Raw genomic sequence first — 23,160 nt, 5'->3', positions numbered from 1 at the left:
AGTAATATAGATCATTCTAGCTATATATTTACGCGCTTTGTTTACTATTTATAGACTTCCTAATTAAGTAGTAAATGCAGGTTTTGTTACAATTGGTTAACGTTTTTACTCCTTCCAAAATTCTACCAACAAGACAGAATTACTTCGGTAGAACATCATATGATATATATGAGATTGTTGTTTCATTTGGGATCGTTTAAACTGGGTTTAAAAATTTCGAATATTTTCGAATTTTTCACACTTCTCCCAATAGTTGCAATATTGTAAGACATAAATATGTAATTTACCTATTTTTACAAATATAATACCAGAAGTACACATATAAACGTACGGTACAACATACTCTGTAACAAATCAACGAATAGAGGCCCATATCCTCAAAATGACAACATTAATTGTATTTGGTACACCATAGCCACTAAACAAGGTATGGTGAGCATGGTTAATTCTCACCAAGCTTATCGACACTGTATCTTAATTTTTATTTACCAACCCTGCTTTTGAATATAAATTCGAACCGTTTGAATGTTCGATAAGATCTAGAAGGACCTAATGCCTTGGATTGGACCCTTTACTGGTCATATTGACGTGATTTTAGTCTATATTTGCAGCTTTTATAACACTTCCCACGTGATTCTTCCAAGATCGAGTTAAAAATTTGAATGTTTGTTGATACTAGTATATTAGAATCTATTTATTCTTTCAAAAGTATCGAGGTATTTTGCTGGAAAGATATTTATTATACTGTGATTGGAATATATCGTGGTAGTAGGAAAGTGATCGTTTGGAAAATTATCTGGTGGCAGTCGTAAACTAGAAATTTCAAGCTACCTTATAGTATTTATCAGATCTGAAAGATGGCTCAGTCTATACAGATGACACCGTATGATTATCCGTAAGTAAAATTTACCAGATAGAGACTGCGTTGGATGGATGAAATTAACATTCAAATACGTATTTAATTGTTGAAATGGAATTACTAACTAAATATAGACCTGAAAGGCCCAAAAAGGAGCCATGGAGGTTCAGCGAGCATAAATATAAGTTTTACATCACAGGTATAATATTGTTTATAATCAGCGTTTTGAGGTTTATGACCATGGGTATACCTTCGTTGTATGCGCCGAATTTTTCGTCGTATCCGTCAGTTCAGTATTTCGATTTAGCCCACTATGATGGGAGCGAGGACGGTTGGCAGCGAGAAGAAAGGGTTTTATTTTGCGTGCCATTAAGAGATGCAGCGGCCCATTTGCCGATGTTTTTTGGCCACATGAAGAACTTGACATATCCGCATAACCTAATCGATTTGGCGTTTTTGGTGAGTGATTCATCGGATGACACGATGGGATCGTTGAATAAACATTTACTTGAAATTCAAAATGACCCTGATGTGTCCATGAGATTTGGAGAAATCGAAATTTTCGAAAAGGATTTCGGCCAGGCTGTTGGTCAAGGGTTTTCAGATAGACACGGTTTCGCAGCTCAAGGTCCAAGACGTAAACTTATGGCAAGAGCCAGAAACTGGTTGTGGTCCGTCGCAATTAAACCATATCATTCATTTGTATACTGGAGAGATGCTGATGTTGAGACATCACCGCCTACAATTTTGGAGGATCTTATGCATCATGACAAGGACGTTATTGTGCCTAACGTATGGAGACCGCTTCCTGATTGGTTAGGCAACCAACAACCATATGATTTAAATTCCTGGCAAGAGTCCGATGGTGGTCTTCAATTAGCTGAAAGTTTGGATGAAGATGCATGTATTGTTGAGGGATATGTAGAATACCAAACGTGGAGACCACACTTGGCGTATTTAAGAGATCCTTATGGTGACCAAGAAGTGGAAATGGATTTGGACGGTATTGGTGGTGTTTCAATTTTAACAAAGGCCAAAGTGTTCCGTAGTGGTTCACACTTTCCAGCATTCTCATTTGAGAAGCACGCAGAGACAGAGGCATTTGGTAAGTTGTCTAAAAGAATGGGCTACTCAGTTGTTGGGTTACCACACTATGTCATTTGGCACATTTATGAACCTTCTTCGGATGATTTGAAGCATATGGAGTTTATGGCTTTAGAGGAAGTTAGACAAAATGAAGAAGCAAAAATTAAGAAAGTGTATGACAAAGTTTGGGATAAAGCTTTTGAGGATGTTCAAGGCCGTTGGTCTAAGGAAAAGCATCTGTTCTTGAAGAATACTGATTTATCGCATTTGAAACCAATCCAAGTAGATTGGCCAGGGGTTGACGACTGGAAGATTGATAGCTCAAAAAATGATAAACAGTTAGCGGATTTCAATCCTTAAGTCAAGTAAGTTTTATACGTTTATAGATTTTTTTACATTCCATTTTGCATTAATTTAACAATTGTATATTAAAAATTCGTTTACATGTAGATAAATAAGTACAGGTCAGAATCATATATGCTAATTCACTCCTTCATTCTTATCGATGTTGTCTTTATACATGTAAAATTGTAAGAAAATAAAACAGTCTTCAAAAATGGTACCAAGAGATCCCAATAACCAACTTAAATTCAATATAATATACTGTGAATCACTTCTGTAGAAAATGATTTGACTGGCATAAGTTATATTTCCTAGGGTGGAGAAAAGAAAAAATAATAAACTCAAGCCTTCTACCGATTTTCTTTGATGATTTCTGATAATTTGGGGAATTCTTGCACCTAAATATAAAACAGCGGATAAATAACCCATCACCTGGGGACCCATTTCGATATTAGAACTTGGCTCCTCTGGCTCTTTTGAATCAGATAAAAAATATCCTAAGCAGCCAGCACCAAATACGAAAAATATTGGAAGCACGTATTTGATGAAAATGCTATGATACTTAGGTTCTATCGCGATATCTGTAAGCGTCGATGATCTTCTTCTTCTTAATAACGGAGCATCTTCACCATGATGATGATGGGCATGATCCTCTTCGTGGTCACGTACTTGGTTACTCTCGTGTTCATGGTGGTGGTGGTGGTGTTCATGGCCATGATGGTGCACTTTATGATGTTTTGGATACATACGAGTATAATAGAAATACGACAAAATCATCATTGCATCTGCAATGCAGAACCAAACTGCCAAAAATATGACTTCTGGCAATAACCCTGCCCAGAGTGCTCCAATTAAATTAAAAACATCACCCAAAAACCAGATCGAAATGAACCCAATTGAAACACCATCAGCTGATTTTAATCTCCATTGCTCGATTAACTGAGGCATTAATAATACAATCCAACATGCAAGGCTAAATATCGTGTTAGTATACGCTAATTAAGTTAATATATCAATACATTCGTACATACGAAGTTGAACCCATAATACCAGAAACTGATGTTCGCCATGTGGCCTCTGATGAATTTAACATTAGCTGATTCATATGTTGATGGAATAATGCAAACCCCATCGTCTCTAAAGAATTAGTTTATCCGTTAATATCAAATTACGGATAACAATGAAAGTTTTTATTGAAAAGGTCAAGCTTCGATAAGGAATAAATTCGCACGCATCGACGAATGAGCATTAAATGTCAAAATTTCGAGATCAATGGCTAACTAAAAGCTAGTACAATGAATTACTGATCTCACAGAGGTCGAAAAAGGTAATTAAAATAGTGCAATTTGGTCATGTAGCATGTAGAATATACCTTACAATATTTATTAAAACGTTCTTCCCTTTGAATTGAAGTAAATACCTTATCATCAATCTATGACAAGGTAAGATTTTGCTAATGAGTAATGGTAATTGTATATAAAATATTACATAGATGAAAGAAATAAAAGCATCGACATTAAATCTAAGCATACATACAAATAAATATAACGTAATCTAATAAACTTCTAAGATGTAACGACCATCCTCTTTCATGTCTTCCACAACCTTAGCGACATCCTTGATTTCTTTACCTTCAAGTTTGGCACCATTAGCAATAACGTCTTCCAAACAAGCAGTGATATCAGGAACAGGCCAAGTTGGACCACATAAGTAGAACGAACCGTTTTTGGTGACAATTGCGTCAGTCAATTCTTCAATATTTTCTCTGATCTTATCTTGGATATAGATCTTTTGTGGTTGATCTCTCGAGAAAGCAGCCCCAATGTGGGTTAATACACCGGCAGACATATATGCTTCCCAGAGTTCACCGTAAAGATATTCTTCCTTCTTGTGTCTAGAACCCATGTATAAGTAGATGTCACCAATTTCCATTCCTTGTTGTTGTTGCCAGATCTTTTCTTCGATGAAGGCCTTGAATGGAGCTAAACCAGTACCCAAACCAGACATAACGATTGGTTGAGTCGATAATGGTGGTAATTTCATAACGGAAGGCTTGACACTTACAACCAATTCATCGCCAATGTTCAAGTCTGATAAATATTTGGAACAGTGTCCAAATCTGGTACGACCCTTTGGATCAACCCAATCAACAACAACAATCAATAAATGCACAGCATTTGGATGAATTTTTTGAGAAGAAGCAATAGAGTATTCTCTTCTTTTCAAAGGAGCTATGATCTTTACCAAGTCAGAGAATGAAGGTCTTGCAGATGGGAATTCTTCCAAAATGTCAACGTAAGTAGAGAAATCAACATCTTGTCTCTTCTTCAATTCTTCAGCACCTGCGCCACTAGACAAGTTTTCTAAGTGTTCCTTCTCCTTAGGGTTGGTAGTAAACTCAGCTAAAGCTTCGTAGAATCTCTTTGGTGGCTTACCTAAGAAATCAACGCCTTCACTTAATGCCTGTCTAGCAGATCTAATTTCGAAGATTGATTGATCTTCCTTATTAGAAATTTCCACTAACGATTCAGGGTCAACATTGTAGAACTTCAAGAATTCGTCAACTGCCTTAGTTGGGTTACGTCCGTGGATACCTAAGGCTTCACCGATTTCATAAGTTAAGCCAGTACCAGTGGTATCAAACTCAATATGGAAAATATTTCTCGAATACTCTGATGGTGTAAGTCTTTTTGATTCTTGGACTTTAACAACAAAATTTTTGACAGGTAAATCTGGTCTTAATTCTTGCTTAACATCATAGGCTTCTGGGAAAGTCAATTTAGTTGCTAAGTCCTTGTATCCAGCATGGACAGTTTCTTCGACACCAGTAGAATCAGTACGTGGGTTAGGGAAGAATGAAGATTCAGTTGGGAAGAATGGCAATGGACCAGCTTCTTCTACTTCTTCTTCTTCTTCTTTCTTTTCGACAGGGTCGTCTTCTAAGTCAATCCATTCAGGTAAAACCTTAATTTCTTTCAAACCATTCTTTTCGTCAACAGTGTTGATAAACTTATCTAAAACAGATGCCAATAATTCGAAACCATTACCGTTGGCTTGTAACAATTTGTTAACAATAAAGCCATCCAATTCAGGCAATGATGCTCTCCAGAAGGCTAATTGAACCAAGAAGTCACCTGAGAATCCCTTAGTAGAATCATTCAGGGCATCTAAATCGTCTAAAATTGTGTTATCAACCAAAACCAATTGATTATGGTTCTTAGCCAAAGTACGTCTGAATTCAACTGGCAACTTAGGAATAATATCTTCTTCAACCGAGTTCTTTATTGGTTTATGATTGACAAGTAAGATAGTTGCACCTGGCTTTGCAGTTGCTAAGATATCGTAGCTTGATAAGATAGAGATATCTTCAATCAAGACCACATTAGCAGAATCAACAGAATCAACAGGTAAACCTTTTGATGTCGAGACAATTTGGGATTGAAATAAACCACCACCGTTGATATTGTCAAATTTGTTTCTAATGCTGACAACCTTGGAGTCATCCAAAGATAACGTTAAGGCTAACTTATTGGAAACATCAATAAAGGTGCCATTATCCTTACCCCATAACAAATAGCCACCTTCTGGAGAAGTGTTGGCGGTGATTGGAGAAGAAGAAATAATTCTATCAGGTACAGCAAGAATTTGGTCAACATTCAATGATGGTAAAAATTCACTCAAAATCTTAGTGATAGTGATTGGAGTCCAGACAAAGTTTAATGGATAAACAAATTCATCAACGCTCAAATTGTGATAGTGGCCACTTAAGAACAAAGCAGCGGTAATATCACCCTTCAAAGAAGAGGATCTTGAGCATTCAGTGCTACCTTGACCTAATACAACTAACTTACGGGTAGACGAAGGAATCAGTTGAACGAACTTGGCAGAACTGAAAGGTAATGGAACACGAACTTTAAGTAAACCAACATCAGAGGAAAGTTTACTAATAGCATGGGATAATTGGGTGGATTCATGGGAACCATAGATGACAAAGACAGTTTCAGGGTTCTTACTTCCGATATAATCAAAATGAGAATAACTAGTACCTGCTAACCTGTTTAAGTTATTGAAAGCTAATTCAACTGCGTCTTCAACGCTAGCTGGGGCAGCATCGGAACTAGCCAACAAATCTTGGTACAAACGACCTAATTCTTCAACAGATAATAAGTTGTTATATTTGGTAAAGGTCTTGGAAAATTCAGGACCATCGAACAAGTTCAAGGATGGGTTACCGGTAAGTGCAGCCAAGTAGTGGTTCAATAAAGTCAAATGTTGCAATTCTAAACCATCATTAGAATTAACAGGTGTAACAACAGGGTAGTTCAAAGAACGCGCAACACTTAAAGGAGCAATGTAGTTAGATACTAAAGAATCGGTAGCACTGTCGTAGTCAACGGCACTGACGTTGAGTGATAACGGCAAATTGGCAGATTTCCCGGCCAATGTAGGGTGCATATAGGTCAAAGCATTAGCACCTGCCAAAGTCGATAATGGTTGCCCATTAGTACCGTTCTTACCGAAGTATCCTAAAATAGCATTGGAGGCTCCAGATCTCACTTGCAACTTGTGAAAAAATGGGACAACCCCAAAAGAATTGTGTCTTTGATACTGCTGGGACCAAAGCTGCAAATAAGAGTCTAACAAGTTGTCAGCCCCTGGAGTCTCGTAACTGAAAATTTTGCTCGAAATGGAGTAGACAGTTTGACTGATAATGGTTGATGGTGACGTGTATGCTGTTCCCTTCAACAAACTTGGATCGACAGTAATTTCAAACGGGTTGGAGTTGATAATGGAAGTTGATAAGATGCTTTCATTACCACTGATACTGGCAGACGCACTTGCGTTTGCGGAAATTGGTTCGATAGCGTGAGGAGCCATATTAGACACTAGTGATATCTACCTGAAATGAGTAAAACCTACGTTTGTGGGAAAAGTATTCAATAAATAACCATAGCAGATAAAATTTGTATAAATTTTCAGTTATCAAAAAACACGTGACATGTAATCATAGTCATAAGCTTACTAAGATTCTGACCTACCACGGAAGATTTAGATTCTATACAGAGAGACCCTCGTGTTAGTGGCCATATACTCGCGATATTACCTCAAGACTTGACAATACCGTTATAACAAAAGAAAGCACGAATTTCTTTTGCATGTGTGTAGTCCAATATTGAGCCACATACGATATATTGATATAGAGAGGACGGATAGATGAGCTGAGAGGTGTCTTACAGGGTCTCCTGAAAGTCTTGCGAAGGCCTCAGATATGGTCAGGTAGGTTCTAGTTCGCAAAATGGGAGAGAGCGATGGTGCAGTATGTTCGAATGAGTTGTAGATTTGAAATCTACCGCGGGACATATAGTGGGGGGGGGGGGGAATTTCGCGATAAGGTATGATACCAATATCGGAGAAGGGTGTTTTTTACAGATCTAAAGAGTACCAAAGGTATCGAATGTCATTAACGGGTACAGAATAGTATATAGGGTTTGTAGAGGTAGATAATAGGAGGTTGTTGGGATTGTAAGAGGGAGATAATTGGCGGATGGGGGACGAATTCTTGACTAAAGTAGGTTTGGAGGTGATTATGGAGACCACAAAATACCCGAGAAACAAGATAATACATGACTGAACAGAAACGGATATGCTAGATGCTTTCCATTTTGTAGGTTCTTGTTGGCATGGGTCTAGAAGTTTTATTTTAGTTATATTTACAAATCCGAGGGTATAACCGAGGAATATGTCCCACGCTATTACATAGTAAATGTACGCAATTCCGAGATATGATCGGTTAAAATGTCCATCAGTGGTCCATTATTCGAGTCCGCAATAACGGTCAAAACTGAATACCACCTTCTTGCTACAATCTAAGGCTCCATTGAACACAATAGTATATTGAAAATGGCACCGGTACAGCTGTCACATTCTGTGTCACCAGTAAAGTCCGAGGTGGACCTACACGAGCTTTCTGAAGTGGCTACAAAACCACACTCGTTCAAGAATAATCCAATGAGAAAAGCACCACCACGTCGTTATAAACCGTGCAGACAAATCATAGGGGACGAAGTGAAATACTTGCAAACCAAGCCTAATATCAAAGTTGACACCCCAACATACACATCTATAAGTGCACCACCTAGTTTGAAGCCCCAAAAACATTACTGTGATATAACGGGCTTATCAGGCAAATATAAAAGTCCTGCCAACAGTTTACGATTCTATGATGTGGAAATATACCAGGAAGTTATTAGAAACATGCCCCCCGGCGTGGATCAAGAATATTTAGAGTTGAGAGGAGCGAATGTGATCTTAAAATGAGTGTGTTTTGTCTATGTATTATATACCATTCCAGCTATCCACGATTTTGCTTATGCTTTTGTCAAACTTCGCCGACTGCAATATAGTCTCGTTATCGGCCAAACTACCTGACAAATTAGTGAAGGGATTACAAATTATATGTATATAGGACTTGTGTAATTGGGAAAATAAATCCTTCAATTTCATTGGTTTTTTTGTAGACAGCGGAGTCTTAGCAGATTCTTTAGTGGATTCTTGAGCGGAGTCCTTCGATTCGGGAGTTGGTGAGCTTTTATTGTCATCTCGTTTGTCTTCGGGTACTGCTTGGCTCATTCCTAGACCAACTATTATTTTCAACCCGGTATTGGTTTCGTATCCATACACAGTTATATCATCCTGAATAAACAAAAGAATTGCCCCTCCATTTTCCTCCATATCCTGCTGTTGTTCACGTAGACTGGTAGAAGACGGAGATGCAAATATGTCCAAAGCCATATGTGATAAGAAGTTGTATTTAAGGTATTTGTTGGCATTTTGGGGATTTTCTGAATCCATTGGTCCAATATCAAACGATTGAATATACAATGGTACATCCTTTCGTGATATCAACGACACGAACTTTATTTTCTTGTTTGCTTGTGCCATGGTTGATCCTAATATGCAAAGAGGTAAAGAACCATAATGGTGATAATTATCATATTGAATATTAACTTGTAAAATTATTTACTCGGTTTGCAGGTTTATTGTTTACAAACAGAATCCTATCAACATTTGATCAATATTAGATCATAGCAACCAAAAGTTAAGCAGTTATGACGGAAGTATCTCCATCTTCAAAGAAAGTGGATGATTTCTTATCTAGTATATCCGAATTGTCCCAAGAAAGATTGAGGGAGGACCAGAAAAGACAGAGAGACTTACAAAGGAATATTGATGCTTTGAGACTGAGACTGAACAGTTCGTCTCCTGTTAAAAGTTCGTCGTACCAGTCGCTGATGCCGCGTAGTTCAAGCAGAGGCCATGATGATATTCCTCTGTTGAAGTTCAACAGGAGTCTTAGGCTGAATAATGAGAATTTTTCAACGAATATGAAGGACCTTGACGAAGATAAACCACCTGAAATGCCTCAGAGACCAGATAGTGCCAGAAGACAATACAGGAGTTCGAGAGGAGATGCATTCAACGAGACGCCACCTCCAATGCCAAGAAGACCAGCTTATGAAAGCGAAGAATCACCTCCTCCTATGCCTCTCCGGAGGGACATAAAGAAATTCGGACCACCCAAACCTTCGAAACCTTCTGGAATGTCATCCAAGTTTGATATTGAATTAATAAATCCCATTCCAATGAAAACAAAACCAGAGCTACTTTCTAAAAGGGATGATATTAAAGTACAACACATTCCTAAATCTCCTTTGACCGAAGGACAAAAATATAGATCGTTTACTGAATTAGAAAATGACATTAGAAAAGGTTCCGATGTAGGGGGAAAAACGAAGGATATGGTGGACGATTTATTTGCTGTGAATTCGATATCCAATACAAAGCCTCTTAAACCTATAAAATCTTACAAGCTTTCTACGAAGCCAAATTCTAAAGACAAGGTCGAAGGAACGCCTAATGTAGTACCAAAGCCGACATATCTTAACGCATTATCAGCCACGAAAAACCAATCAGAACCATCTCTGATTCAATCATCTATATCCAGTGCAAAACAGAGATATATTCCAGAACATAATAATCCGAACGATGTCTCTATAATCAAATCGTCATCTCCTCAACGGGAGAAGAAGCAGAACTCGTGGATTGACAGTGCCATAAAAAAGAATGATACACCTGAATCGCCGGTGAAAGCGGCCAATAGGGTAAAGGATTCGCCCACTAAACATGTCAAGTCATCAGAACCGGAATATTTATCCCTGCTAGCAAGGAAAAAATCGCCGGATACTCACAATTCAGACTCTAAAACACCGCCAAAGCCTCCTAAACCATCACTTGAAACGTATACCAAGGCAGAGAATGAATTATTGAAATCACAAATGCAAAAATTATCCTCATCCAAGAATAAGTCTGCGCCTCCCAAGCCAGTCAAACCATCTATTTCAAAATACGAAGAGCAGGATACAGAAGTCTTGAAGTTGCAAATGCAGAAGCTTTCTCATGGCAAAAATGCCCCTCCAAAACCATCGAAACCCTCGCCTAAGAAGTACCAGGAAGAGGACAATGCAATTCTTCTCTCGCAAATGAAGAAGTTGGGCAGAAACTCCAACTCATCCATTACCCGTGGTTCTACACAACAGACAAACCCAGAGGGTTTGGCCGCATTGGCTAAATTGAAGCCCGTAAAAACTGTTCCTCTGCCAAAATCCGCCTCATCTAACTCCATACCCGAGCCGATAAAGAAGCTAGAACATATCAAAACTTCTGACAAGTCCGTCAAAAAATCACCTTCTCCGGAAAGAGCTGTTGCTGCGAAAACGTCCTCATCCTCCGACTTGAGCGATAGCAAATCTTCCTCTAAAGGCACGCATTCGTTCCAAGATCAACTATCATCAATTATACGAGCCAGCACTGTACCGAATGTTCGTGCATCGAAGCCCGCAGCCAACATTCCTCGAGCCAATACGCTACCCCTACATGAAAACACTGCTGGTGCTGCGCAATCCAAGCTTACACACCCTAACAAGGGTCGTTCAAAAGGTCCAAAGAGAAGACTACCTAAAAAAATTGCTAAAAACCCTTCTACAGCTGATAATGCTGGCAGTGCAAGTGCACATGCAAATGCAAATTCAAATCATAGTACCACCCAAATAATCGACTTTAAACATAAAAAAGTTCCACCTCCAGTCAATAAGGCTTCAAAGCAGAAGGCATTGGACAATTTAAAGCCAAGCCGGAATTTTAGTGGAGAGTTATTCATTTAGTTAAATAGGCTGTATAAGCATAATCCATTATTCATTTTTGTGTAATTACACCATGCCGTAAATTTCACTTGTCCACTCTGACAATAAGCATTTAGCAATAAAGGACAGAAGTTCTTCTTAACTTTATCCTTGACTATACAAGAACATTGAGTATGGAAGCAGTTACAGAACATTTTAATCAGTTGAGATCTCAACTACCAAGCAATTTTGAAGAGGTGCAATCATGCATCAGCCAGTTGAAGGAAAAGATTCCAACCAGCTACGATGATATTGAACCTTATGTCAATGCGTTGAAAAATGTATCCACGGACGATATAGTAAGTGATTTTAGTAATTTAAAGGTGACCCCTATCACAGTATCTTTGTCGATAACTGCTTTCACCACGTTATTTATTTTAGGACGTATTTTGGGTTCAAGTGGCCAGCAAGGCAGGAGCAAATCGAGTAAGAAGAACCAAAAGAAGCGTTCTAAGAAGAAGTTGACTAAGGCACAAAAAGCCAACGAGGATATACAATCCATTTTAGACTTTGTCGAGGAGACTTATGTTCCGGAAATTGACGAATACTTGGAGAATTACAAGACATTGAAGGAAGATGATTTGGAATACAAGTACAACTATTTCGAAGAAATGTTGTTGAAGCAGTTAATGAAATTGGATGGTATCGATGTTGTTGGAAACGATATTTTGAGGGATAATAGAAAGAAGGTTATAAAGTTCATTCAAGACCATCAGAGAAGATTAGATGCATTCAAAAAAGAAGTTAATATGTAGACATGCCATGCTTCTTTTGATAAAAACTATTGTGTTTTAAGCAGAACTCATGTAATCCTATATATGTATTCATAACTATGTAGATGTAACTTATACTTAATGGAGAAATTGTTTTATTTGTAATTATGAAAATTGTATGGGGGAAACGACGACTTTCCTAAATTAGACTCAAATCCTTCTTGACCATGGTCTTGCAAATGGGATGATAGCTGCTCTCGAATTTTGTGAACGTGCTAATGGCAAATTCTTTGCTAACATAGGCTTGCAATAATTTGTAACCAGGCCTCACAAATTTCATTCTACCAACCGTTCCTAGCCACATTGCAAAATCCTGGACTATTTGATCCGTAGTGTTATAGTTTCCAAATCTAATAAGTAATTCATTCCAGCTTGATTTTATCTCTCCATTAGTGCTTGCCGCATAGAAAGGATAAATTGATGGTAACTTCCTGATAATCTGCTCGGAAACGGAGTATGCCCCGAATTTTTCTGTTAATGATTCAAGGAAAAGCTTATGTTGATCAGGTTCGAAATTTCCAATATCTCTTGATTCATTAAATCCAGAAATGTCTGTTGAATTAGATTTCGCAAAATCGACCCATTTATCAACTAATCTATAACATTCGTCAGCTAAGCTGGGATCAAATTGAGGAATATTAGGCGGCAATCCTTCGCCAAATATCCAACCCTTCCAATCAATGGCATCTAACTTTGCTGCCTTTCCACGAGGTTCAAAGAACTCATATAATACATCTATGAATTGATATGTATCTAACGATTCATAACGAAATTTCTTGAAGTAGTAAGGTATGAATGGATCAAATTCTTTGATACCGCCGACTTGTTGTTCAATGTAGAATAAGAAATTGAAACCTTTTTCGTATGGAATACGAGAGAATGCATCATCTGGATCTGATCCTTCCTTGAGATTCCAAACTAGAGACGTATATTTCGGGTCTAAAGTTTTAACAGAATCAACCAACGAATTCCAACCAACAATAGCAGAAAAGTGTCTCCTTTTTTCCCCATATTGGGCCGCCTCTTTTTCACCCAATGATTTAGCTTCTGCTGCAGCTATTCCTCCAATTATTCTTCTTTCTAAATAAACTGTCCACCCTTCATTTAACCAGAAATGTTCCCAAGAACAATTCGTAACCAAATTCCCCAGCCAAGAATGGGCTAATTCATGCGCCATAACCTTAACTTGTGACCTGTCTTTGCTGATTAATGTTGGTGTAGCAAAAGTAATATTTGGATTCTCCATTCCACCATATGGGAAGCTCAGAGGTAAAATCAATGCATCAAACTTCAACCATTCGTACTTGAATATTAAACCTTCAGCTACTTGTATGAAATTCTCCATGTCCTTTTCGAATTCCCATTGACAATCACTTAATCCTACTCTTTCTGAATAAACTGTTGATCTTGGCCCTATTGGAGCAGATGCCAAATCCCCAGATGCTAATGCCACCAAATACGACGGAATTGGAATAGGTTGATGAAAACAATACACTCCTTCCTCATTGGTTTCCTTTGGTCTACCAGACATTAGACATGCATATGGAGACTTAACTTTCATATTGTAAGGACTTTTTATTCCTGGGGTATCAAAACACGGGAATAAGCTTCTGGCATGAATCGCTTGACATTGGGAAAACAAATATGGAGCGGTTTGGCCATCTGTCGCTTCTTTTTCAATGAATTGTAATGCTGTACATTTATCTGTAGTGGAGAACTCAATGTTCAACTCGAATTCTTTGTTAATTGTAGTTGGTAATGAAATCTTCAATGGTGATCCAAATGGCTCTTTCCTTTTTACAAGCTCGTAATTATCACTTGGTAAACCATTTATTCGAATTTTAATTATCTTTAAGTATGAGGTATCCAACACAATGCTTGTTGTATTAGGTGTTTTGGCAGTTAACTTATAAGTAACTTGTCCCAGGACTATCTTTTTATCAAACGATACACTGATATCTAGTTCAGTGTTCAGCACTTGAAAATCCTTATAATTTGAATTCGAACAAGGATCCAATTCAGGGCTTACCGAAGGCCTTTTCTTGTTAATATATTCTAAAGTCATCAGATTGTATTTAATAACAATGTAGAATTATGACCCCAGTATCCAGTATCAAACATTTCAATACTCGCATAGAATTATGAACAATGACAAACATTACAAATTAAAGGTATTTCATTAAATGTCTAAATAAATACTATATATACTGTACTCGATAATAAATAAAATAACTACTTAGTAGGTTCATCAGCTGTAGTAGTATGCTCTGTAGGTTTCTTCTTCTTTTCTCTTTTCTTGGTAGCTTCAGCAACCAATTCTTCAAATACTCTAGCTTCTTCATCCTCTGCTTCAGTTCTTGTAATACTTGAAAACACTTCACCGATTAACCTTAAACCCTTTGCTCTTGCAACTCTGACGTTCAATGGCACTTCCTTGTCTTGCAATATATTGTCGCAAACACCACGAACTGTACTTTGAATTTCGAACCTTGAACCAGACCATGCAGCTGCCAACACTTTACCCATTAAGTATTTTTCCATGTCTGCAATATCCTCGGCTGTATGTTTTTCAGGTACCTTTTCTTCCTCTTTCTTTTCGTCGCTCTTTATACCTTCACCTTCTTTGACGACTTTATCAGCACTGTTGTTTGCCGCAGCAGCTTCCTTCTGTTCTTTTTCCTTCTTCATCTCTTCAATTTCTTTCTCGATCTGGTCAACCTCCTCAGCCTTTTGCTTTGCTTCAGCCTGTTCTTCGGCTTCTTTCTTAGCATGATATTCATTATCTTCTTGCATTTTAGCATACTCTTGCATCGTCAGTTGCGCATCCAAGGCACTGGTAATAGTTTTAAAGGTATCTCTGACAACCCCACCTTTTTCTTTTACTGACCACCAAAGACCACCGAAACCCAAGAATGTTTGGTTCTTTAGGAAGATTTTCAGCTTGGTCTTATACACAGACCCAATAGTATGTAATATTTCCAAACCAAAACTTTCCATCTTCAATGATTCTGCCTCGTACTTCAATTTCTGTTTAAATGATTCTGCAACGTCTTCCTTCATGTCTGTTTCAGTGAATAACGAAAGTTTGTCAGTCAATTTTTTAGATAACTCTTCTCTCATTTCAATTTTCTTTATCCTACATTCTTCTTCAAATTTCTCAAGCTCTTCTTTACGTTTTAACTCTTCTTTTTCTTCCTTAGTCAATTCCTTTCTATCTCCGTCGTTTGTGCCTACATTACCACCACCTGACGTATCTTCCAAATATAGCTTTTGGGTCTTGTCACGTAATTTAACATCTTCTTCATCTTGTGAGTTGGAATTCTTAGTAGTATCGCCCGTAGTAGTTGTCGAAGCGGTAGCATCCTGTGCTTTGGATTCACTAGTTTGCGTCTTCGAGTCATCGCCCGTCTTTTCCTCTTCAGTCGAGTCCTTCTTTTCCTCGTCTCCATATCCCGACAACTCAGCGGACTTACTTAACTCCTGAAGTAACGACAATTCCCCAATCCAGTCTTTGAATGCATCTCCTCCAAAAATCATAGAGAAAAATTCCGATGGATCTTCGAACCCTTCGCTTGGAATCGATTCTTGTTTACCATATTTATCATACTTCGACCGCAAATTATCGTCTGACAAGACCTGGTACGCCTCCCCAACTTCTTGGAACTTAGCTGCTGCTGTAGGGTCTCCTGGATTCTTATCTGGATGGAGTTTGATTGCAGCTTTTCTGTATGCCTTCTTTATGTCCAATGAAGTAGCATCGGGCTGAAGGCTCAATAAATCATAATACGTAGTATCTACCACCATTGGTTCAAATTAATCAAGAGTTCTTTCTCTAATACCAACAATATTGACTAAAAATCCTTCAATCCTGGTAATATGGTGCAAATATGACCATCTATACATTGTCTGTGGCAATTTATCACAAGATGACATGAAGTTTACGCGCACGACTTTCTGATGATTGAAAGATAACTACTTATACTACTATTACTTCATAATTAACGTACTATAGTTCTAGTATTATATGAATTCAATAGTTATATACAAGAAGAAGATTAAGCTGAATAATATACCTTTCTCAAATCGACTAATCTCTTACCTCTACCAGCAGCAAGGTCCTCTAAAGGTCTTTGCTTGGTCAAGGCTTCAACGAAACCCTTGGTAACGTTCATTGGGTTTCTAGACTTGTAGATCTTACCTCTCAAGTCCTTGATACCAGCAGCCTGACAAACTTCGAAAATATTAGGGTTGACTCTCAAACCAAACCCGGATGGGGCCGACTTAATGAATAATTTGACGGCATGGAATTTGTATTCGATGTCACCAACAATGGTTCTCTTCTCATATCTTGGGATAGGAGTCAAGTTCTTTACTGCGTTCCAGTGGGCCTTGACCAATGCTGTTCTCATTCCGTCTCTTGACTTACCTTCGCCTAAACCAATCATACCATTCTTGTCTCCCACGACAGTCAAGGCATAGAAGTTAGGAATCTTACCTTTAGAAGTCTGACACGAAACTCTCTTCATTACAATTGGACGCACGTAAAGGTTGGATATGTAACGTTGATCTAACCCGGTCAACTTGGCTAAACCCTCCGCGATTTCCCTTTTACCTTTCAATGCAGACGAAAATTTTTTATTAGGACCAGCTTCCGGCTTGAAACGAAACGCTAAGTCGGTTCTGTCCGCCGCTTGGATTTGAGGGATAGGTGGATATGGCGACCGATTCTTGGATTGGTTTGGATATATGATAGGCTCTGTCCACTTTGGATCCGTGGTCGAGTAGTCAGATGCTACATCTGATGGTGCCACCTTCGACTTGGTCTTTTCTCCTTGTTTCTTCAACTCTAACACAGTTTCTGGGTCCACCAATGACTCAGTAATCTTGATACTTTGTAACAATTCTGGTGTGTAGAACTTGGATAAAAAATCAACATGCTTGTCAACTTTTGATGCTTTACTACCGATAATTTTGGATGTAGAAAATGCCTTGCTCCCTCTTATTATACTTGAGGGACCAGGTAAACGAAACGTACACTTGAACATCCTTATTTAGTCCTTCGTTTCCTTGATTCTATTAGTATAGTAATAAATTTATGAATTTTTCACTTCTTCAAATTCCGAGATTCTCATTACCCGGATTTTTATATTGTCTGTACTATAGTAGTGATTGCAAAATTAACTGCCTCCTATAATTGGTCTTTGGAATGTCCTGATAGAAGATAGAAAAAGTTATTTATTGGAATATGAAAGGCATATGTAAAAAATTAAGTTGTATTCCAAAAAAAAATAATTTGGGGCCGTTATTTGAAAACGTCACCATGATTGTATTGTGGTTGACTAGGCATGTAAAGTACAAAATTGAGGTCCTAAGTCATGTAGTAGCAGTATAGTGTACCCAATAACGACTAAACTACTAACATAGTGGTAATATTCTGTACCCAAGAAAGACTTAATCTTAGTATAGCAAATTTTATTCAATTCTGAATGATTATTTAGTTATAATGATTTATTTGGGTTCAATATATCTCCGTCAGCACAAATTATTCTGACTTCTGGATAATTCACTGATGGTGTTTGTCATTCACTGCTCATGACAATATTAATATTATGCCTTGAAAAATCTATCTACTACACCAACACACTCGACCTTACAGAATATCTGTATAGCCTGATTTTTCAGCATCGGTGCAACTACAACCTGCCTATCAATTGGTCGTTCGTTGATGACCATGACGTTTCATAGGGGTACTTTTCACTCTTATCGGCTCTATATTTTCTCAAACATAAAATTTGTATATGTATGCTGCATATGTACGGCAAGTCAAGGTTCCAAAAATCGATATACCGGGAAATAAAAACAGGGCCACTGCTAGCACACTCCTAGTCCAGCTCAAACATAGTCGCTGACAAAGGCCCGGCTCCAGTCCCTTTTCCCCAATGGTACCCCCTCCTTTCGCAAGATAGCGTAGGCCATCGAGACATGGAAATAGACGTTTGGCATATTCCACGAGCCAACCACAGCATTGACAGGCACCTCAATTGCTTTATCACGAACGGTGAAAGAAGTTGAAGTTTCACCGAGTCTATTGACTGTGTCTTTGTCGGTCTCTTCTAGGTGCTTGAGAGCCAGGTCGATGCGAGCATGCATCTTCTCATAGGTATCAAGATCTTCTTCAGGCTCAGCATACTCTCCACCGGAAAGCTTCGCAGCCAATGGCTCGCCCAGGAAAGCGGCACAGTGAACTTGGAATGTGAGTGGCTTCATGTCCTCCACGAGGCGTGCTGTGAAGAAAGTGTCGGAATTGGGGTGCTTCTCAGCTTCAGTTAGGATTCTCTTGAGAGACGTGAGAGCGCCCTTGGCCATTACAACCGTTGCATCGTAGAGAGAGTAGGTCATATTGATGGGTAAGCTTCTATATGGTAGAGTTAAAGCTTTACTTTTTGAGATGTTAAGCTTTGAACGTTACTGGAGAGAAAGAAGACCTAAACCAGGTGGCGCAATTCATAGAACCCAAAGCCCACCTTGCGGTATTTATTGAAGCTATACGATCTCGTATTTATTGGGTTTATACGATAAACACATTTATACATGGAGGCAGACCTGGTATTGGCAAGGTATTCTATGTAGGTAATTGAAGTCTCTCGGCTCTGTGATTTCCAAATATTGGTCTCTACAATTATCTGAATTTGACATGCTACCAATTTATTGGAAAGCTGTCACCGATATAGTGAATTGCTATATATGATAGACCCCTTATCTTCTTATAAAATATCTTATCAAGAAATGAGATACTATATACTCTTATCTATAATTATTGCTTGCATTACAGTTAGCTCTGGAACATGAGTGGATACCTCAAGAATGTCTGCTAGCATTGATTCAGGCCAAAGGATTTTGGATGCAAAATCTCAAATGAATATCTTGATAATAATGGTCACAACTATTATACATCTGTATGTTTTAAAAAATCCATGAAATCTAATTGGTCAACGGATTCTACATGTTCCGTCGTAATTGACCATTTTCTATCATTTGAGCTGATAGGACTCCTCGTACGAGTATCAATTACTGGGCGGACATTTGCAAACAGAAACGATTTCTCATTTGGAAAACTATTATTACTACCGGCAATACTATTCCCTCTAACGTCGGGCGTAAGAGCGGTCTTCTGGCCTGAAAGAATACCAGAAAAGTCATGCATATTAGCATTCTCCACACAGTAAGCTTCATGCTTCAAATGATTTATATTCTCAGATTGACGTACCTCCAACGGTTTTGGCAAGGAGAATAAGGGAAGAAACGATATTAATCTACGCCAGCGTGGATATTTATAGTTTTCAGTTTGTGACCTGTCTAACCTAATCGTCGTAATTTTCCATGGCTTCTCTCTGATTAAAAATACAGCCGTATCAACAGTACAATTGAATGGCTGCATGAACGCAGCAATCCCATTCATCCATATATGTGGCTTTACAGATAATCCGAATCTCAAATCCATGCCATGTACTATAGTCGTAAAGATCCATAATAGAAGATATGACGCAGGATAGATAAATATCGCCCTCATCTGCCATTGAGCTTGCATTCTGCGGGCTCTGAAATGTTGTAAGGTTTCTTGGCTTATATCACTCTGCAAAGATGAACGATGAATACTTTTCGATTCTTTGTCATTTTTCGTAGTAAGCTTGAAGAAGAGCAAGTATCTCATAAAGTTTTTAAATGTTCTTGTAAACTTTTGTCGCCTAGTCCGTGAACCATAATCGGCTGCTAGTGTATTTTCAACATCACTATACTGTTTCGTTACATGCCGATAGATGCAACAATATATAACAACTATTGTCGCCATAATTATGTATCGAGGGATCCAGCTTAAAGCTAATCGATACCAAATCGGTCGACTGGGAGTATAACACCAATTGGTTAACGGTACATAACCATGATCACTAACAAACGGTATTGCAGCTAGCACGATTGGAAACAATACTGACACGACGTAAACCGTATGTCTGTACCGGTATAATCCTCCTTCATAATGATTTCCTCGTTTAATTCTATTATTGGGTCGATACACCAACAATGCAACATGAATCGCAAAACTCAAGATTGCAATATCAGACCCTTCTATCGCAAACGCAGTAAAAAATCCTGATGCTTTGCAGAATTTTAAATCGTCGTATGCTGCTATGTTTGCCATAACCGTCGCTGGAAAAACCAATAAAAATATAGCCTTAATGAAGTCATGTAGAATTAAGAAAATAACCAACTGATGCCTGAAAACCCGTTTTCTATAATCAATAGCTGAAAAAAAATATATTCCAATAAATCCAGCAACTATTGAGATTGAGGCAGAAATTATCGATATTAGCCTCTGTCTATCAGCCTGGTACATAGTATAACGACTAATATCAGCCGTATATGGCCAATCTAAGCTCACTTCATCATTAGAAATTGTTCCAACTGATGTAGATGGTTGTACTAATTTCGCATTTCTATTCATGTACTCCATGAAATAAGTCTGATGGTGAAAGGACAACTATTGAATGTGGACCAATTCTCAAGGTAAGGAAGAGACATGGAATAAGCAAAATAATAAGTAAATATAGTATGGTCACGCAGTCCTTCGTTCTAAAAAGCGATAGGGCCTGAAATCGAGCATGTCATGCTACTTTATGTGAAGATCTGCTTTTCGCTTACTAAATATTACCATAAATCGTATCGTGCAGAATTCACAATAATAATACACTTCACTCATCATGCAATGCCCCGGTTCTCCAAGGTTTAGTCAGTTATTTTTGCACGAGCGGATACTTGCGAGTTACATAGGGATGTTGTACTGTAATAGGCCTACAGTTACCATTACAATTCTAACGATCTTGTGAATATATTCATGAAAACCTTCTATATAGTGGGCTAGGCTCAGCATGTGAATGCAATTGAATCATAGTCTTCTGAGAATTTTGTAGAGTACTTTATCTCCGGATGAAATATTTTGCTCACCGAAGAGTAAATATATAGTCCATGCTGTTAGTCTGGCCCATCATAGCTAATAGATAGATATAATATAATCATTGAAAACAATTCAATAGTAAATAAAATTTAAACACTCTAATTATTCAGATTCGAGATTCGAATATTCGAACATTATAGTAAAATACACGGAAAGCCATTTAGATCATATAGGCTTACAAATGCCGTATTATTCAAAACACAAAAGCTGGATATGGTGAAATTGAAGATTCGACTCGATGAAACGATTTGTATGTATTCGAAATCGATTCAACCCATGGGTGTGATGACTGGTGATTCAGGTTCCAGTGGGCTGAGCTGTAATTGAGACATTGATTTTTCGTTTTCTTGTTCCCCGTTCTTCTGTTGTAATTCGATGACTTCCATTTTCAACCTCTCAACTTCTTTCTCTAATCTTTTACCAAAGACATCAATATAGTACGTGGCACCATTATATGAAGCCCAGATAAATATAAAGAACATGAATGCACCGCAGGCATGCTTGTACCTGAACCAAATTGGACAAAAGCTCATGGTTAAAATTTGATATCCGAATTGAATTAAGGTAAAGGCGGCGATTTGCATCCACGTATATGGTAACGAATTGACAAATTTACCCAACACATCGTTCTTATTTTTCTTCTTGAGGTAGGTAAATGATGTCACTTTACCCTTTTCAATCTGCTCTTTCCTCTTGATAGTGATAAAGTAATGGTAACACACCTGCCAGAGAGTGTAGTAGATGGAGGTCCAAATTATACCGTTGATAAAGTTCCAGTGGTCGATACCGGCCACGGCTGGGAACCTGGCGGCCCTATAATCTTCAGGCAATTCGTGAACAATAACGAACAAAGTCACTGGCGGCATAATGTGTATAAATGAACTTGTAGATTTTTCGATCGAATGCAAAACGAGCGAATTTCTCCATGTAATGACCGCAAACGACAACGTACCCATGGCCAACGAAAATACCGACACGAAGAGCAGTTGCGAGTCCGGAAACCACCAAATAAATACAATCAACAACAAATTGACATAGTAGCACAAATCGGCCAAATAGTATTGAAATGAAAGCTTGAAGTATGTGTAGAATCTGATGGGCATCAACACACAGAACAACGCCGTGTGGAACACATGGAACCATTGTGGGTACTTTCCGATCAAAAACCCGCATGTGGCAATCAAAGTTATCGCCATCGCATAGAACAACTTCTCGGTGGTCGAAGACCTCAAGCTATCGTGAAGCCTCTTGTCAAACTTCCCCAAATTGGAGAATAAGTTCTCATTGAGCCTCATCAACTCAGAATTCGAGTCGGACTTTCTTGCATCCTCCTTAAGCTGCTGAAACCTCTGTTTGGTCTTCTCTTTCATCCGGTTGAACTTCTTCTTGGTGGTATCACTCACCATATCCACGTCGAACCCAAAGTCGAAGTCCGACAAAAAGAGCATCTTGGACAAATCAATAAACGACACACTGGCCGAAGAATCGCTTCTCTTCAATGTATACGTGCTGCTGCTCTCATCATCATTTATGTCCGCAGATTCATCCCTATAATCCTCTTGCTCGTTCTTTCGACGCAAATTAACTTCCAGTAGCATAGAACTTTCGTCAATATCACTCGATCCAACACTAGAAGCTGAACTCATTCGTCTTTTGTTAAAATTACACTTCCACTTAATGTTCCTAACTGAAACTTGTGACTGTGATGATATATGTCCCATTTTTGTAATTTTGTGTAATGGAATCCTGATTATGCCTTACAGCTTACTAGCAGTATATATCTTCGATAAAACTACCAAATGGCAAAAGAATATAAAATACTACATCTTTAGAATCATACTTTATTATTAC

At 38.2% G+C, this 23,160-nt stretch overlaps 13 protein-coding genes across 13 annotated transcripts; 4 read left to right on the top strand and 9 right to left on the bottom strand. All coding sequences in view use genetic code 12, as the record gives it.

Annotated features, from left to right (window-relative positions):
• Nucleotides 1-970: 970 nt before the first annotated feature.
• On the top strand, nucleotides 971-2,305 carry DEHA2B15114g (DEHA2B15114p; the record flags this gene model as incomplete). The annotated part of the gene is made up of 1 exon (XM_457605.1): nucleotides 971-2,305. One exon carries the CDS (start codon nucleotides 971-973, stop codon nucleotides 2,303-2,305), a length of 1,335 nt encoding a protein of 444 aa, XP_457605.2.
• Nucleotides 2,306-2,425: 120 nt separating this feature from the next.
• On the bottom strand, nucleotides 2,426-3,419 carry DEHA2B15092g (DEHA2B15092p; the record flags this gene model as incomplete). Its single annotated transcript, XM_457604.1, has 2 exons — nucleotides 2,426-3,260; nucleotides 3,319-3,419. The coding sequence occupies 2 exons, from the start codon at nucleotides 3,417-3,419 to the stop codon at nucleotides 2,426-2,428; spliced, it is 936 nt and encodes a 311-aa protein (XP_457604.1).
• A 422-nt stretch (nucleotides 3,420-3,841) lies between these two features.
• Nucleotides 3,842-7,165, bottom strand: DEHA2B15070g (DEHA2B15070p; the record flags this gene model as incomplete). The annotated part of the gene is made up of 1 exon (XM_457603.1): nucleotides 3,842-7,165. One exon carries the CDS (start codon nucleotides 7,163-7,165, stop codon nucleotides 3,842-3,844), a length of 3,324 nt encoding a protein of 1,107 aa, XP_457603.2.
• A 1,023-nt stretch (nucleotides 7,166-8,188) lies between these two features.
• On the top strand, nucleotides 8,189-8,605 carry DEHA2B15048g (DEHA2B15048p; the record flags this gene model as incomplete). Its single annotated transcript, XM_457602.1, has 1 exon — nucleotides 8,189-8,605. One exon carries the CDS (start codon nucleotides 8,189-8,191, stop codon nucleotides 8,603-8,605), a length of 417 nt encoding a protein of 138 aa, XP_457602.2.
• Nucleotides 8,606-8,623: 18 nt separating this feature from the next.
• On the bottom strand, nucleotides 8,624-9,229 carry DEHA2B15026g (DEHA2B15026p; the record flags this gene model as incomplete). The annotated part of the gene is made up of 1 exon (XM_457601.1): nucleotides 8,624-9,229. One exon carries the CDS (start codon nucleotides 9,227-9,229, stop codon nucleotides 8,624-8,626), a length of 606 nt encoding a protein of 201 aa, XP_457601.2.
• A 167-nt stretch (nucleotides 9,230-9,396) lies between these two features.
• On the top strand, nucleotides 9,397-11,508 carry DEHA2B15004g (DEHA2B15004p; the record flags this gene model as incomplete). The annotated part of the gene is made up of 1 exon (XM_457600.1): nucleotides 9,397-11,508. One exon carries the CDS (start codon nucleotides 9,397-9,399, stop codon nucleotides 11,506-11,508), a length of 2,112 nt encoding a protein of 703 aa, XP_457600.2.
• A 152-nt stretch (nucleotides 11,509-11,660) lies between these two features.
• On the top strand, nucleotides 11,661-12,281 carry DEHA2B14982g (DEHA2B14982p; the record flags this gene model as incomplete). The annotated part of the gene is made up of 1 exon (XM_457599.1): nucleotides 11,661-12,281. One exon carries the CDS (start codon nucleotides 11,661-11,663, stop codon nucleotides 12,279-12,281), a length of 621 nt encoding a protein of 206 aa, XP_457599.1.
• Nucleotides 12,282-12,438: 157 nt separating this feature from the next.
• DEHA2B14960g (DEHA2B14960p) lies at nucleotides 12,439-14,364 on the bottom strand (the record flags this gene model as incomplete). Its single annotated transcript, XM_457598.1, has 1 exon — nucleotides 12,439-14,364. One exon carries the CDS (start codon nucleotides 14,362-14,364, stop codon nucleotides 12,439-12,441), a length of 1,926 nt encoding a protein of 641 aa, XP_457598.2.
• A 167-nt stretch (nucleotides 14,365-14,531) lies between these two features.
• DEHA2B14938g (DEHA2B14938p) lies at nucleotides 14,532-16,103 on the bottom strand (the record flags this gene model as incomplete). The annotated part of the gene is made up of 1 exon (XM_457597.1): nucleotides 14,532-16,103. One exon carries the CDS (start codon nucleotides 16,101-16,103, stop codon nucleotides 14,532-14,534), a length of 1,572 nt encoding a protein of 523 aa, XP_457597.2.
• A 251-nt stretch (nucleotides 16,104-16,354) lies between these two features.
• DEHA2B14916g (mitochondrial 37S ribosomal protein MRPS5) lies at nucleotides 16,355-17,344 on the bottom strand (the record flags this gene model as incomplete). The annotated part of the gene is made up of 1 exon (XM_457596.1): nucleotides 16,355-17,344. The coding sequence occupies one exon, from the start codon at nucleotides 17,342-17,344 to the stop codon at nucleotides 16,355-16,357; it is 990 nt and encodes a 329-aa protein (XP_457596.1).
• Nucleotides 17,345-18,191: 847 nt separating this feature from the next.
• Nucleotides 18,192-18,698, bottom strand: DEHA2B14894g (DEHA2B14894p; the record flags this gene model as incomplete). Its single annotated transcript, XM_457595.1, has 1 exon — nucleotides 18,192-18,698. The coding sequence occupies one exon, from the start codon at nucleotides 18,696-18,698 to the stop codon at nucleotides 18,192-18,194; it is 507 nt and encodes a 168-aa protein (XP_457595.2).
• A 547-nt stretch (nucleotides 18,699-19,245) lies between these two features.
• Nucleotides 19,246-20,808, bottom strand: DEHA2B14872g (DEHA2B14872p; the record flags this gene model as incomplete). The annotated part of the gene is made up of 1 exon (XM_457594.1): nucleotides 19,246-20,808. The coding sequence occupies one exon, from the start codon at nucleotides 20,806-20,808 to the stop codon at nucleotides 19,246-19,248; it is 1,563 nt and encodes a 520-aa protein (XP_457594.2).
• Nucleotides 20,809-21,578: 770 nt separating this feature from the next.
• DEHA2B14850g (DEHA2B14850p) lies at nucleotides 21,579-23,030 on the bottom strand (the record flags this gene model as incomplete). The annotated part of the gene is made up of 1 exon (XM_457593.1): nucleotides 21,579-23,030. One exon carries the CDS (start codon nucleotides 23,028-23,030, stop codon nucleotides 21,579-21,581), a length of 1,452 nt encoding a protein of 483 aa, XP_457593.2.
• Between the last annotated feature and the right edge of the window lie 130 nt (nucleotides 23,031-23,160).

This window comes from Debaryomyces hansenii, assembly GCF_000006445.2.
Source record: "Debaryomyces hansenii CBS767 chromosome B complete sequence".
NCBI lineage: Eukaryota > Fungi > Ascomycota > Pichiomycetes > Serinales > Debaryomycetaceae > Debaryomyces > Debaryomyces hansenii.
The sequence above is the reverse complement of the archived record's forward strand: the minus strand, read 5'-3'. Positions and strand labels throughout refer to the sequence as shown.